Source organism: Nanorana parkeri, unplaced genomic scaffold (assembly GCF_000935625.1).
Source record: "Nanorana parkeri isolate BGI_ZX_2015 unplaced genomic scaffold, ASM93562v1 scaffold392, whole genome shotgun sequence".
NCBI classification, from domain to species: Eukaryota; Metazoa; Chordata; class Amphibia; order Anura; family Dicroglossidae; genus Nanorana; species Nanorana parkeri.
In genome coordinates this window covers 634,280-650,135 of record NW_017306660.1, presented here as the reverse complement: position 1 = coordinate 650,135, position 15,856 = coordinate 634,280, and the positions used below count along the sequence as shown (strand labels likewise).

The 15,856-nt window shown below is 50.6% G+C and overlaps 1 protein-coding gene across 1 annotated transcript in view; it reads right to left on the bottom strand.

The window, feature by feature from the left end:
- ASB2 (ankyrin repeat and SOCS box containing 2) overlaps positions 1 to 11,576 on the bottom strand; it is a 25,205-nt gene extending 13,629 nt beyond the window's left edge. The window contains exons 1-3 of the mRNA XM_018559402.1: positions 11,335 to 11,576; positions 7,616 to 7,641; positions 6,054 to 6,111 (exon numbers count right to left, since the gene is read on the bottom strand). Of these exons, the coding sequence (XP_018414904.1) occupies positions 6,054 to 6,111; positions 7,616 to 7,641; positions 11,335 to 11,576 (326 nt within the window). The remainder of the gene's footprint in view (positions 1 to 6,053; positions 6,112 to 7,615; positions 7,642 to 11,334) is intronic.
- Positions 11,577 to 15,856: the final 4,280 nt, after the last annotated feature.

Genomic DNA, 15,856 nt, shown 5'->3' with positions numbered 1-15,856 from the left:
ATTCTTCCTATGTGGGGGGGGGGGGGGGGTATCTAGGACAATTAGGCCACCTACACTATGCATTACTCTAATGTGTTACCATCACATGATCAACGTGTTACCGTGGGTTAAGGTGCACTACATCAAGCAGGAAAAGTGGTACATGTACCTTTTATAATGCAAGGGACCGCAATGCTCAACATGTGTGCTGTTGTGTGCCGCAGTGAAAATGCGTTGCCCGCTACTGTAACACTGTGTCGGGGTTGAGTTGTCGCCTGTCCAGGATTCACCCACACAGTCCGGGTTTGAGTCCTGTATGTGCTATGCCCGGGTTTCAGGCCAGCTGAAACCTGGACACAAGATGTCACGATGTCAGGTGGACAGGAGCAACCACAGGGTCCTGGTGTTCCAACTTGAGTGCATGGAGGAGACACGGAGGGACAGGCGTACCCGATTGGAAAGCTCATGTGAAAGAGCTCTAAATAAAATGTCTTAAAGGGCACAGGGGTTCGGCTTCAGGCAGTTGCTGGCTGTCTCTCCCTACTCTCTGTCTAATGACTGTCTCTCCTCTCTCTGCCCTAGCTGTCTCTCCTGGTGCTTTCTCCTCTGGCTGTCTCTCCTCTTTGCCCTGACTGTCTCTCCTGGTGCTTTCTCCTCTGGCTGTCTCTCCTCTCTCTGCCCTGACTGTCTCTCCTGGTGCTTTCTCCTCTGGCTGTCTCTCCTCTCACTGCCCTGGCTGTCTCTCCTGGTGCTTTCTCATCTGGCTGTCTCTCCTCTCTCTGCCCTGGCTGTCTCTCCTGGTGCTTTCTCCTCTGGCTGTCTCTCCTCTCTCTGCCCTGGTGGTCTCTCCTGGTGCTTTCTCCTCTGGCTGTCTCTCCTCTCACTGCCCTGGCTGTCTCTCCTGGTGCTTTCTCCTCTGGCTGTCTCTCCTCTCACTGCCCTGGCTGTCTCTCCTGGTGCTTTCTCTTCTGGCTGTCTGTCCTCTCTCTGCCCTGGCTGTCTCTCCTGGTGCTTTCTCCTCTGGCTGTCTCTCCTCTCTCTGCCCTGGTGGTCTCTCCTGGTGCTTTCTCCTCTGGCTGTCTCTCCTCTCACTGCCCTGGCTGTCTCTCCTGGTGCTTTCTCCTCTGGCTGTCTCTCCTCTCACTGCCCTGGCTGTCTCTCCTGGTGCTTTCTCCTCTGGCTGTCTCTCCTCTCACTGCCCTGGCTGTCTCTCCTGGTGCTTTCTCCTCTGGCTGTCTCTCCTCTCACTGCCCTGGCTGTCTCTCCTGGTGCTTTCTCCTCTGGCTGTCTCTCCTCTCACTGCCCTGGCTGTCTCTCCTGGTGCTTTCTCTTCTGGCTGTCTGTCCTCTCTCTGCCCTGGCTGTCTCTCCTGGTGCTTTCTCCTCTGGCTGTCTCTCCTCTCTCGTCCCTGACTGTCTCTCCTGGTGCTTTCTCCTCTGGCTGTCTCTCCTCTCACTGCCCTGGCTGTCTCTCCTGGTGCTTTCTCCTCTGGCTGTCTGTCCTCTCACTGCCCTGGCTGTCTCTCCTCTCTCTGCCCTGGCTGTCTCTCCTGGTGCTTTCTCCTCTGGCTGTCTCTCCCCTCTCTGCCCTGGCGGTCTCTCCTGGTGCTTTCTCCTCTGGCTGTCTCTCCTGGTGCTTTCTCCTCTGGCTGTCTCTCCTCTCTCTGCCCTGCTGTCTCTCCTGGTGCTTTCTCCTCTGGCTGTCTCTCCTGGTGCTTTCTCCTCTGGCTGTCTCTCCTCTCTCTGCCCTGACTGTCTCTCCTGGTGCTTTCTCCTCTGGCTGTCTCTCCTCTCACTGCCCTGCTGTCTCTCTTGGTGCTTTCTCCTCTGGCTGTCTCTCCTCTCACTGCCCTGCTGTCTCTCCTTGCTCTCCCCTGGCTGTCTCATTGCAGAGCGTGTATAAGGAATATATCTAATGCTCGGTCTTTTTCATGGTGTCACCGGGTCTCTGCGGGGTAATTATGGACAACACTTGCCCTGCTGTCCTTGTGACTATGGCAGCTGCTATGACAGCTGAAGCACACTCCATTCATCCATTCATGTCGGTGTCTGTTCTAGGAATTGTGTCCACGCTCAGGATCTGTGACACGCTGCCTGTGTTACCCTTTATGACACGTGAACACTTGTGCCGAGTCCAGACCACAGACGTTGCGTGTCCAGCTGCTCTGACCTAGACCGGTCTTCTCTTGGGGCCGTCGGCCAGCCGGTCACCCCAACAATTGCCTTCACTGGGCTGTATTGGCACCTTTACCCCCTGTTATAGAACAGTCCGGATGATGTCATAGACGGGCTCCTTGCCCTGAGCTGCTTTGGTCGGGGGGGGGGAGTTGCACTTTAACAGGGATTACTTTCCTGTTGACACAGCTTGAGGACGATCAGGCGCTGCATCTGATCACAGTTACCATCAAAGGCGCGCTCGGACATACCTGTAAGCATGACGCCTTTTCGCAGGTCTGCTTCTAATTAAGGAGATCAGCTCATGGGAGCAGTGGCGTCATAAGGCGGGTGTAGCCCACACAGGGTGTGACACCATGGGGGGGGGGGTGACAGTCATTTTGGTGTCACCCCCTAAGCCAGGCACTCCTGATCCTGCCGGGTCAACATCTTCTCCACTCTTTGCCGGCATCCATCATCAAGATGGCCACCAGGAACACACTTCCTGTCCTCTGGTGACAACGCTCACTCACCATGCAGTATCTATGGAGGAGATTCAATGGTATCCTAAGGCAGGACTACAGAACACCGCCTCACCTCATTGCCCTAACATGGGCTGGAATGCGTCGCCAAAAGGGTGACATGGCTATTGTTTTATGGGAGCTTTCCATCTTCCCGTCTCAGGTCCTCCCTCATTGGCTGAGTGTTCTCACATTGCTAGGAGCAGCTCCCTATGTTCCCCTCCTCCTGCAAGCTGTTGAATCACATCCGGCTCCGGGTGCTGAAACATGTTAGCATGACAGCATTGTACAACCAATTAGAGTGTGATCACTTCATGGTGCGCAAAGAAAGCTTGAAAGAAATGAATTTAAATTCATTGTAGCGCTCTATTGGGCAGTGGCGGGTGACAGCATCTCCACCAGACCAAAGTCCACAAAAAAAGAGAGGTTTATGAACCTCGAGTGTGCCCCAACCCCCTACCTCCTGACATGTACCTGAACTCTGTATGCTGCCTAAATCACCTCCTAATCTGCCTAAAACATGACACTATTAGAGCGTCCTTGTGTGATACTTGAAAAGGGGCAGGATTCCAAAAACACAGAATTTGGCATCACCCTTTAATCTCAGAAGCCGACGCAGACACTCCTAGGGGTGTATTTATAAATAATTGGCAAAAACATTGGCTCTGTGAAATTGCATGTCCATTTGTTCTGTGTAAATGGAGGCAAAAATCAATGTTGTTAGTTATGTGGCAGTGCGTGCAATGCCGCGGAGTAAGCTGGCGACACAGACACCCAGGACTCTCAGCCAGAGGGGTTGAGAGGCTCCAGAAGAGAATTCGTTTTGCAGGGAAGGAGCCGGTCTTTCTGTTTCTTCCGGTTTTTTTCTGGATTGTAGCCGGGATCTGGAGCTCTGGAGATTTCTTAAAGGGGATCTATGGGGTTTATTCTTTTCCCCATTGTTCTCCTTAGGGTAACATTTGTTCTCTCACCTCCCGATCTACTGAGCCGACCTGTGACAGTCTCAGTGTCACAGGTCGGCTAGAACTATGAGGCGAGTGAAAAGCACCCACCTCATAGTTCTCTTTTAAGGTTATCGGATGATAATTGTATGCGATCCACTTTTCGTCCGATAATCGCAAGGTGTGTGGGCAGTGTGCAACCACAAATACAGTACAATCGTACGACTTAAAACTTTCAAGCATGTTTGAAAACTTTGGCCGATCATACGGATATTGCAAGGTCAGTGGCGTTTCCGTACGTCAAAAATCGTACGATCTACAATGCTCATGCGTAAACGAAAATACGCGCGGTTGATTACTGCAATTCGTCCTAGTGCTTTTCTTTAATTACGGCTAATTGAACCTTGCGATAATCGGGGCATAATGGGGCCGCCGTACGACGATCGATAATCGGAAGGTGTGTGGCCACTTAAAAGGTGGCCATACACTCTACAACCCTCGCAAGACTTTTGTCTTGCGTTGGAATGAATGGAAATTCAAAAGGAATTACATGCAGTATATACAGTAAGTGGAGTTTACATTTTGCCTTCTCTCTATGTTGTCTTTGCCAAAAACGCTGAGAAATGTAGACGAATGTTCAAGTCTTATCATGGGAAAGTACATTCATCAGACGAGCGCGCTCTAATTAATGAGCATTTGGAATACATATAGTGGACATCACACAGGAATCTGCTTTCCCTCCATCGGACATATAGATTCCGAGAAACCAAACCCCCTGCCCCCCAACCCTGTGCAAAGTCAAACAGTGACATGTACCCTGGATATGTATTCATTAATAAACTGCCACATGTGACATCCCGTCCGACCAATCGTGTGCGCAGAAAGGGAAGGGGTGCCGGGATCTTTAAGGGTTTGTATTGCCAGTTTTAGATGTAGGGAAGGATTAGACCCTCTGTCAGGATTTTATTGCTAATCTGTAAGAAGCAGTAAGGGTGCCACACCAATGGCGTCCAGAGCGGGTTTTTACTACATAATCAGTAGACTCAGAGATCCAACATGTTTCGGGGGTGCAAAAACAACCTTTTCTTTTACAATCTATTGAAGACGATCATCTAATCGATCTGTATTGTGATTGGTTGTTTGACATTCATGTAGATATTCATTTGATTGATCAGATGCGATCGATAAAATTCCGCCATGGCCGAACCAGCTCCGAATTCACTGAACTGATACCACAGAGGCTCTGTGGCCTTTGTTTCATATTCAAATTGATCATTTCAGTCGTATTGATTGATCGATGGAATCAGCATATCAATACTTGAATAAAATGTGCAAACTAAAGATCTTCCGTCAATCAATTCAACGAGCTCTCCGTCGATTTCGGCTCTGCCAAGCTGATCGGCCGCGGGTAAAATTCTGTCGTTAGCTTCTGATCAATTGATCAAATATCCGTTCCTGTGCCAGAGAACTGATCGTAACTCAGATCGATCGATCCATCGTTCTGTAATAGATCGGTTACATTGGGTGATTGATCATATTGTCAATCGATATTTTCAGATGCTTAACATTACCGCGAGTGTCGCATCAGTTGATATGTTAATCAATAACAGATCGCTCGTTAGCGATCACTAGTATCAATCGATCAGAAATCGCTGCACGTATGTCTAACTGGCTTCGTCCGCAGAGGCAATACCATGGTGAGAATATACCACCTCGGTTTTTCCCGACAACGCCCTGGCGCCCCATAGACACCCGAACCGGTCTGACAGACTAATTGTCATCTGATGTCTACGTGCACCTTTGTGATGTTGATCCAGAAGAAGACATTTTTTTTTAAAAATGTAACAAAATATATAAAAGTAACAAAAATATATAATTGTATCAAATATAAATGTAACATATACATTGAGTGGCCAGATTATTATGACCACCTGACGTTTGTTGATGTTTTGCGCTGAAGTTGCTGGAGGTTGCATTATAAATAGGGAAGCGGGTTGGTTACCACGACAGTAGAAGTGATTCGTTTCTGAAGATACGGGGAAACAACGCGATTTAACAGCCTTTGAACGCAGGATGATTGTTGGCGCTCGGAGCCATGGAGCGAGTATCAGCAAAACAGCAGAATTCTTTAAATGTTAGAGAGCAGCTGTTGTTAAAGTGTTTAAAGACTGGACTGTCAGCCGAAAATCTGGGTCTGAACGTGCGAATTGTGGCCGTCAGCGACTAGTCAACGTTAGGGCAGAACGGGGGAGGGGCAAGACTGGTATAAGACAACAGAAGGGCAACAGCGCAGTGTCAGATTCCTCGCATCACCTTTCAACATCTCGTGGAGTCACGAGGCGGCCCAACGAAGTACTGATGGGGTGGTCATAATAATCTGGCCACTCAGTGTATATAAATGTAATAATATATAAATATAACAAATATATAAATGTAACAAACACAAAGCGGTCACTTACGCAGGTTGGCTGATCTGAAAGTAGCTCCCATCGTATCTCTTGCGGACGACCCCTTGGTTGGAGTCAGGGTTGAGGTTCTGCGACGCGGCGGCGTTGCCTGCGGCCGACCTGGATTTGCGGTGGCAAGTGTGGAAAAGAGAAAAATATTCAGAATAAGAGAAGCAGATCATATCGGCCCCTTTGTGTGCGATGAGCCGGGAGGAGAGGAGAGCCCCACACACACACACACACATACACACAGGCGCAGTGACAGCCCTGAATGGAAGCAGATGGTGCGAGCTCTGGAATCAGCTGCTCCGAGCACTCGATTATTTTTGGCCCTGGGAGGAAAACGTCCCGGGATTTGAATGACCATATAAGACAACAATGGAGTCAAAAACGCACTGGCCCTATCAGGCACTATAGGTCCGCGGGGCCCCGGGGGTCACCTCCAGGTGGTGTCACACATGCTGCGATTGTCCCCTCGCTTGGGGGAAGGTGGGGGACGTGTGTGTACCTACTCCATCCACCATGTGTCGCTAAGGCCCTGTTCACACTTTGCCGCGCGTTCACGAAGCACGGGAAAACACGCGCCGTGCTTGTGGCGCCATTGTTTGCTAACGCACCAGGCAAAAGGCGTGACTTTACCCGCGATTTGACGGATGACAAATGCGTGGCCAAAAAACACGTGAAGCTCGCAGCTCAAACTGCTACAAGAGCCACTTTGCCGCGCTTAGGGCAGCTCATTGAAAGAAGCGGCAAATGCACATAAACGCACCGCACGTCGCGAGTGTGAACGGGTCCTGTTCACAAGGAGCAGCAGTGTAAAGGTTCACGAGGTGCGAACGCCGGGCACGTTGAGCTGCGTTCATCTACACACGCTCGCTTCAAGGCTGATGAAGGGGACCCTGTGTGGCCCCCGAAACGTTGCTATTTGTTTCGACATGACGCGTCAATAAACAGACGCGTCCTTCACGTCGCTATGGTGCGTTGGTGACATATTTAACATGGTTTAGTATTAGCGGCACGGTCCGCGGTCACTTTGAGCACCCGCACGGACCCCCGGTAAGGAGTGCAGCAGCAGGATTTTGGAATACATCTACACATGCTCAGCGCAAGGCCAACGAGAAAACAATTGCTCCCCATGTGACCTGCTCACACCATAAAAGTGCTACATAAAACTTTATTTTACGCTGCGCAACACGCGCCAGCGCATGCCGACCCACCGCAGCACGTTGCATAGAGTTGAATGAAATGTCATTTTGTAATGTTTCTTTCAAGTTCAAAGAGAAATAAATCGCTGCGATACATTATAACAAACGCATTGCGACGCCCCTATCAAAGCACACCAGCCAGCGTGCATTATACCAGAACCTGCCGGAGTGAATGGGCCCTTGGGCTTGATTTACACTTATTCAAAGAGAAGCACAGAGGCCCAGTGATGACATCACTGGATCTACAGGGAGATATATCATGAAAGTGGAAAGGTTTTATTTGCTGCTCGGCTATACCGGCTGCCCGAAGCTGCTTTCAAGTGTACCTGTCATTACGTATGCAGAGATGGGCACATCTCTATCAGACAGAAAGTCCTGCATTGGACCTGAATGGGCTGGTCGGAAAATCCCCACTCAAGGTGCCTACACACCTTACAATTATCTGCAGATTTTCTGTGGTCAGATGGAAAAAGTGCAACAGATTGGCCCAGGTGGAGATTACTCCGCCCACACAGTAGGCCTGTAAAACGCTCAACATGTGAAAACCAATGATTGCCTATGGGCATGGTTCCCACCTGGGCGTTTTACATCCTGTCACAGCTCTCGGCCGTGACAGGGGAGGGGCTGAATTCCCCCCTCCTATCCTCCAGCGCTGACTGGCGGAACGGACGGGGGAGGGGGCGGGTACAGCTTACTCTGCCTCTAGATAGGCAGAGCCAGCTGTCAGTCACGCAGCTGGGCGGATCCCGGCACAATTGTCGGGATCCGCTTCAGCTGGGCGGATCTCAGCTCCCGGTATACTGAGCCTAGGGTGACGGGAGGACGCTAGTTTGTGTGAAAAGCCCTGACCCCATAGTTCTCCTTTAAATGTGAATGTTCCTTGCGGAGAATAAGGAGTAAAGCTTTGCCACTGAATGGAGAAGACTAAGGCGGAGCTCATTTAAAGGTGCTTGCCTTGAAAGACAAAGAAGCTTGGAGTGAAGTCATGAAAGGGTTGCAGGTTTATTGTCTGCTATCCGGGTTTTAAATGGACCAGCAGACTCCTCTAATAATGCTAAGGGCAGGAACTGACTGCACCCAGAATCCACTCCACCGGCCCCTGTACGGTGCGATCTGATTGACTGATCCAGGTTGCTGCACTTTGCACACCATTGTCATTGCCCCCCCGCACATGGTGGTCGATGGGGGAGGGGTGCAGATGGTGGGGGTTCTGTACAGCTGATTGCATATGTAATAATCTGTCTGTCACTATATAGAGGTGGGGGGAGGGCAGCTGTCAGGACAATGAGATCTGCATCCTCTTTGTCAGTCTTGAAAGCCATCAATGTGCATGACACCAAATCATTATTGTGCTACATAGAATGTAATGATCAATATATAAAAATGATGTCATGGAAGCCGGATCAATAACATAGCGTTCACTTGTGACCTGCGTTACAGTAGATCTGATCCCAAATAAGGAACATTTTAAAGAAGGTTTAATGTAAATTCTAAAATCTACTCCAGCCGCCTTCAACCAACTTCCTGTCTACATGCATGCGCTCCGGCATGGGTCACTTATCATTGCTCTGGACTGGCTTCTGGATAGTGGCAATGGTGGGCCATGCCAGTGCAAAGTGTCCCAGCATGGCAGCTCCACCAGGGGGCGCATGTGACACCAGCATGTCCCCACCAGGGGGCGCATGTGACACCAGCATGTCCCCACCAGGGGGGTGCATATAAAACCAGCATCCCTCCACCAGGGGGGCGCATATGACACCAGCATGCCTCCACCAGGGGGTGCATGTGACACCAGCATGCCTCCACCAGGGGGTGCATGTGACACCAGCATGCCTCCACCAGGAAGTGCATGTGACACCAGCATGTCCCCAACAGGGAGCACATGTGACACCAGCATGTCTCCATCAGTCGGTGCATGTGACACCAGAATGCCTCCACCAGGGCATGCATGTGACACCGGCATGTCTCCACCAGGGCATGCATGTGACACCGGCATGTCTCCACCAGGGCATGCATGTGAGCATGTCTCCACCATGGGGCACAAATGACACCAGCATCCCTCCACCGAGGAGCGCATGTGACACCAGCATGTCCCCACCAGAGGGTGCATGTGACACCGGCACGTCTCCACCAGGGGGCGCATGTGACACACCGGCATGTCTCCACCAGGAGATGCATGTGACACACCGGCATGTCTCCACCAGGGGGTGCATGCGACAGTGTGACAATGCAGAAGAACAGTCGTCACCTAATAGCAGGAAGTGCTTGAACAAAGACCTCCATGGCAGGATCACCGGAGATTATTTTACTGAAACCTTCAGATGTAAAAAGACTGAAAACTACTTTTGGGATGACGTGAACGCGCCACAGCTCCTGACAGGTCCTCTTCACTGGCTTTCCTAGTCAGAGATATTCCCGTTTCCTGACATGATTTGTTTTGTTTAGCTCGGAGCTACATAACAAGCAGACAAGATCATACCGGGAGCGTTCACTCGGGAATTCTCCGCACACAAGCGCCTCCATTGTCTGCCCGAAAATCTGTCTTCAATTCCATTAAGTAAATTACGTGTTTAATGCCATGAAGATCCGGAAGATGAAACCCGACCACTGAAACCTCCCACAATGTCATTCATATCTCCAAACTTTATTATAATCCTTGGTGATCCTGCCCTGGAGGTCCTTATTCAGGCACTTCCTGCGAGGAGGTGACAACGCTCTGTCCCTGTACCCTAATTGTGCTCCTGCGTTGTCACATGGGCTTCCAATGGCACACATTAGACAAGCACGGTCCACCGTTGTCACCATCAGCAAGCCCCGTCCTGAGAATTGCCATTCAGCCATCACAGGAGAGTATGTAGATGGGAAGCTGTTGCAGGGAGGCTGCAGGAGATCAGCAGCACCGAGATGTAACAAAGTGCCAAAAAAAAAAAAAGAAGGAAGGAAATATTTTATTTATAAAACAAAGAAAGCAATTGTTAATGATACGCCGCACTTTAATAAAGTCAATGTCATTCATTTAGGATTTACATCTACTTTAAAGAGGACCTGTCCCCTATTTAATATTCAGTATAGAGGTTTAGGATCAGCTACATATAAATATCGTAATCAAAGTCTATTCATGTTTCAAAAACCTTGAGCAGGGTGACTGGTCTTGTCCCTGCCCCCTCCTGTAATAAAGACCGCTCACTGCTGCCCTCTCTCCTTGTGCAGGGTGACTGGCCTTGTCTCCGCCCCCTCCTGTAATAAAGACCGCTTACTGTTGCCCTCTCTCCTTGTGCAGGGTGACTGGTCTTGTCTCCGCCCCCTTCCTTTAATAAAGACCGCTCACTGCAGCTCTCACTCCTTGTGTCGGGTGACTGGTTTGTCTCCGCCCCCTTTGACTGGTCTTGTCTCCGCCCCCTTCCTTTAATAAAGACCGCTCACTGCAGCTCTCACTCCTTGTGCAGGGTGACTGGTCTTGTCTCCGCCCCCTCCTGTAATAAAGACCGGTCACTGCAGCTCTCACTCCTTGTGCAGGGTGACTGGCCTTGTCTCCGCCCCTCCTGTAATAAAAATCGGTCACTGTTGCTCTCTCTCCTGTACAGGGTGACTGGCCTTGTCTCCGCCCCCTCCTGTAATAAAGACCGCTCACTGCTGCTCTCTCTCCTTGTGCAGGGTGACTGGCCTTGTCTCCGCCCCCTCCTGTAATAAAGACCGCTTACTGTTGCCCTCTCTCCTTGTGCAGGGTGACTGGTCTTGTCTCCGCCCCCTTCCTTTAATAAAGACCGCTCACTGCAGCTCTCACTCCTTGTGTAGGGTGACTGGTCTCGTCTCCGCCCCCTCCTGTAATAAAGACCGGTCACTGCAGCTCTCACTCCTTGTGCAGGGTGACTGGTCTTGTCTCCGCCCCCTCCTGTAATAAGGACCCATTACCTATAATAAAGGTAATATCCGGGTTTGCAAAGGCATTTGGTGAATTGATTTATATCCTTTGTGGCTATTGAGATATTTGTAATGATAGTTTGTGTTCCCGGAGTTCAGCTTTAACAAGTCATGTCTGTTGCTTCTCACATTTTGGAGGGTACATAGTTTTGCCCCTGTCAGCATACCTGTTAGCGGGTGGAGGGGGGCGGTGAGTAGGTCTCTGGTACCATTTTAAGGCGGCGGTGGGTTCTGCGCTGGTCTTCTTCTGCTGGCTGTGGGCATCTGATTGGCTGGTGTCCCCTTCGCACAAACTCTGCTCGATGGCCATCTGTATCAGTTCCTCTTCACTCAAGCTGCTGTACAGACTGTACTCCTCCGAGCCCAGAGTGCGCTGCGCCGGCCTCGATGCCGAAATCTGCGTCGCCATGTCCGGTCCGGGAGCTACAGAGGTAGGTACAACGGGAAGACCAATCAAAACAGGTGCAACGGTGAACAAGACGCCCCTTGCATTGCCCCAGCCTGTGTTCCGCCCATGCTGAATAAGCCCTGATTTCCTTCTACGAATGACACATTAATATGGGGACGCCGTAATGGCCGCCACCATTTTTCTTTCAGTGCAGTTCTCATTTAAAGGAGAACTATGGGGTCAGGGCTTTTCCCTATAGTTCTCCTTAGGGTAACGGGAGGACACAAACTAGCGTCCTCCCGCCACCCTAAGCTCAGTATATAGAGAGCTACAGCTCGCGGTATACTGAGACGCCGCAGCCGGAACGGATCCCTACATCGATGTCGAGAGCCGCACAGCTGCGTGAGTGACAGCTGGCTCCGCCTATCTTGAGGCAGAGCCAGCTGTACCCGCCCCCTCCCCGTCTATTCCACCAATCAGCGCTGGAGGATCGGAGGGGGAATCCAGCCCCTCCCCTGTCACGGCAGAGAGCCGTGACAGGATCGAGAGGTGAGCGAACGCCGGTATGTGTTCGCTCACCTCCCGATCTACTGAGCCGACCTGTGACAGTCTCATTGAAAAGCACTCACTCAGTGAAAAGCACTCACCTCCACCTCATAGTTCTCCTTTAATGTTTACATACAGCCTCAGGAATATGATGACCAGCAGGATACTGGGCGTCCTCTCCCCGGTGACCAGCTGATAGTATCATGCAGGGCAGTGTGGAGTCATACGCAGGGGTCTGTTTGCCTCGAGTCATGTGATCATTTTTCTAATAAAAGTTGTTGAATTTGCGAAACAAAACCCCAACAACACAATACAGCACGATAGCATTTCGAGACCAGAGGTGACATTTGACGATTGTTCCACAAGAGGGCGTTACAGGCCATTCAAATGTTCCCATGAAGTTATCTCAATGGCTCACAGCGACCCTTCGGAGTTGTATTTGTAAACATTGAATTGCTGTATTTGTCAATTTTCATCACACGTTCTTATTGTTATTCAAAGCTGAATTCCAGAGACAAATGAATGCAGCTCTGTAAACATGAAAGGAGAACCATGAGGTGAGTGATTTTCACTCACACTCATAGTTCTAGCCGACCTGTGACAATGAGACAAGTCGGCTCAGTAGATCGGGAAGTGAGCGAACACATACCGTCGCTCGCTCACTTCTCGATCATCTCCCTGCAGAGAGCCGTGACTGTCACTCACCACTCCCTGTAGGGATTCCCGCCTCCCCGCTCGGATCCTCCAGCGCTGACTGGCGGAACGGACGGGGGAGGGGGCGGGTACAGCTGACTCTGCCTCTAGATAGACAGAGCTACTGTCACTCACGCAGCTGGGTGGATCTCGACAGTAATGTCGAGATCCGTCCTGGCTGCGGCGGTCTCAGTATACCGCGAGCTGTAGCTCCCTATATACTGAGCTTTGGGTGACGGGAGGACGCTAGTTTGTGTCCTCCCATGACCCTTAGGAGAACTATGGGGAAAAGCACCGACCCCATAGTTCTCCTTTTATACATCATTAAAGTGACATTAAAGTAAAAAAAAATGTTTCCCTCCCCCCAATGTAATTGACCGCACTTACCTTAAATGATGTCTCTTAATCCGATCTTCCTCTTCCCTGATGTTTTCATCTGTCCCTCCAGCGGTGCGGCGGCTCTCCGATCCAGCGCTGACTCCTCTGTCCTTGCAGGCACTTCCGAACCCGCGGTGTCTGCATGCGGGTGCACGCGTCCATAGACTTACCTTGCGTCTCTCCTCCTCTCCCGGCCGAGAATCCGAACTGCGCATGCGCCCGCCCCAGGATGCTTTGCGACCGCCCGAGCAGTTTCGGATTCTCGGGCGGGAGCGCGCAGCGATAACGAGGTAAGTTTAAACCGCTGTTAAAGCGGATTTTTTTTTTTTGTTTAAACTTTTTGCCTATAACTACTGCTTGATAGCAGTAGATATAGGCAAACAAAATGGAGGGTTTAGAACCCCTTAAGACCCCGTTCACATTGAGCGATTTATCGCGCGGTAATTCCCGCGATATCGCGGCAAATTACCGCGCGATATCGCGCTCCAATGCAATCCAATGGGGCAAAGGGTCCTGCTGTCGCGGGTCGTGTGTCGCTACAGCAGGACCCTTTTTTGAGCGGATTTAGCCGCGATTCAAGCCTGCTCAATGCAAGCTTGAACGCGCGGATTTAGCCGCGATTCAAGCCTGCTCAATGCAAGCTTGAACGCGACATCGCGCGGCAAATCTCGCAATGTCGCGCAATATGCAAATCGCGGGACAAACGCGCGATTTGCATATCGCGCAGTGGGAACGGGGCCTTAAAGTATTTTGCAAGGGCCTTGCAAGGGAAAGGAGCCACACACAGCATTCTAGCACACACATGGGTGGCTCCATAGGGCCCTGCAAGGGAAAGGAGTCACCCTAAAATAAGGATATCAGGACCGGTGCTCAGGGGACCAGCTGATTCTGCAGGAAACTGAAACTTTTAAACATCAAGGAGAAGTATCCATATTAAGCTCCTGCCATTGTAATTAATTGGCTGGACGGCTCACTCTTGGCGTAAAAATAAACAATAATAAGATAAAAAAGTAAATAAGATAAATAAAAATCTAAAAAAAATTAAATTGATAAAAAAAACAATGAAATAAAAATTTAAAAAAATAAGAATAATTAAAAAAAAAGGGATAAAAAAGTTTTAAAAAATTAAGAAACAGTCAAAATAATTGACACTAACCCCGCCGCCCTGCCATCTGGTTGCCATTCTCCATTGATGGGGGGGTTCGCGGGGGTTCGCAGGGGGGGCGCATCACAGGACCTGGCCTTTGGGCGGCAGGGAGAGTAAATCCTGGGTGACAATATTCTGCCCACATAGAAATTAAAGAGGAACTCTACTCTATGCAAAAATCTATTCTACAGCTACTCTGATATCACTGCACACAGCTAGCGTCTCACAATGTGCATTAGAAGCTGCAGCCTGTCAGGTAGAGCCATGCCTCAGGACGCCCAGCATCGTCTAGCATCGTTTCCTCCACAGCATGACCGTCCCTGGTCCCGCCCCTTTCATTGATTGGATTTCAGTTCTGTCAATCATGGAGGTTCAGCATGACACATGGCTGTTACCTAGGGTGATATGAATGCAAATGGGACACCTGTTCTGGTGACCGCTGCCTAAGAGAGGCTTTCCTTTTATACTTTGGAGGGTTTTCTTTCCATTTCCTGTTGTGTCTCTGGGACAGGAAGTGAAGGGAAATCGATCCAATGGGCACAGAGAGAGCAAAAAAAAAAAAAAATCTTGGAGGTTTTAGGGCCCGTTCACACCCTCCAGTGTGTTCATCACACAGTTCCCCGACATGAGCGCAGTGTACCACTTAATCAAACCCTCCCCACGTTCTGGGGGAGGAGGGGTCGTGGTGGTGCCATTCATTTCAATAGCACCGCAGACCCGCCTCTCGCACCAGAACACATGGTACCGCATTGCCCTGCATTCCAGCGCGATCGACGATGATGGGCGGCTCTGCGACCGCCCGGCAAGCCGCGCGGTTTTGTGCACGACTGCCGCGCAGTCAGGAGTCGCCCAGGTGTGAACCTAGCCTAAAAGTTGTATCTTCCTGCAGAATCAGCTGGTCCCTTGAGCACTGGTTCTGATATCCTGTTTGCGGGCCCATTCACAGATCATGATCTTGGTGATGGATGCCTGCAGAGAGAGGAGGGGACGTTCACCCGGCGGGATGAGGTATGCCGCCGGGTCCCCTCCTCTCCCCTGACACTGTCGGGCTCTCAGTCCGTGACCGAGTGCCCAACATTTCATAGGGGGTGACACCAAAATGACTGTCAGTCATTTTGGTGTCACCCCTGCAATGGTGTCACCCGGGTGCGCACCCCCCTTTGTGACGCCACTGCATCAAAGTGGCTTAGTGGTTAACCCTTCTGCCTTGCGGGAGCGCTTACCACTAAGCCACTGTGCTGCACCCTATGGGTCTCTGACACCTTAAGGGATCTCTGGCTCATATTCCGGTTAGGACACTACCTGCATGGAGTTTGCATACTGCACCTTTGGCTAATTTCTTATGCATCTGTTACCAACAAGTCCAGGAGACAGGCTGAGGGGGAGATCAGTAATTAGTAAAATTCTGTGCTTATGTGAGTTTCCTCTGCTTTCCTCCGACACTCCAAAGCCGTGCCGGTAGGTCCATGACCGAGTGCCCAACTTTTCATAGGGGGTGACACCCCAAAATGACTGTCACCCCTCCAATGGTGGCACC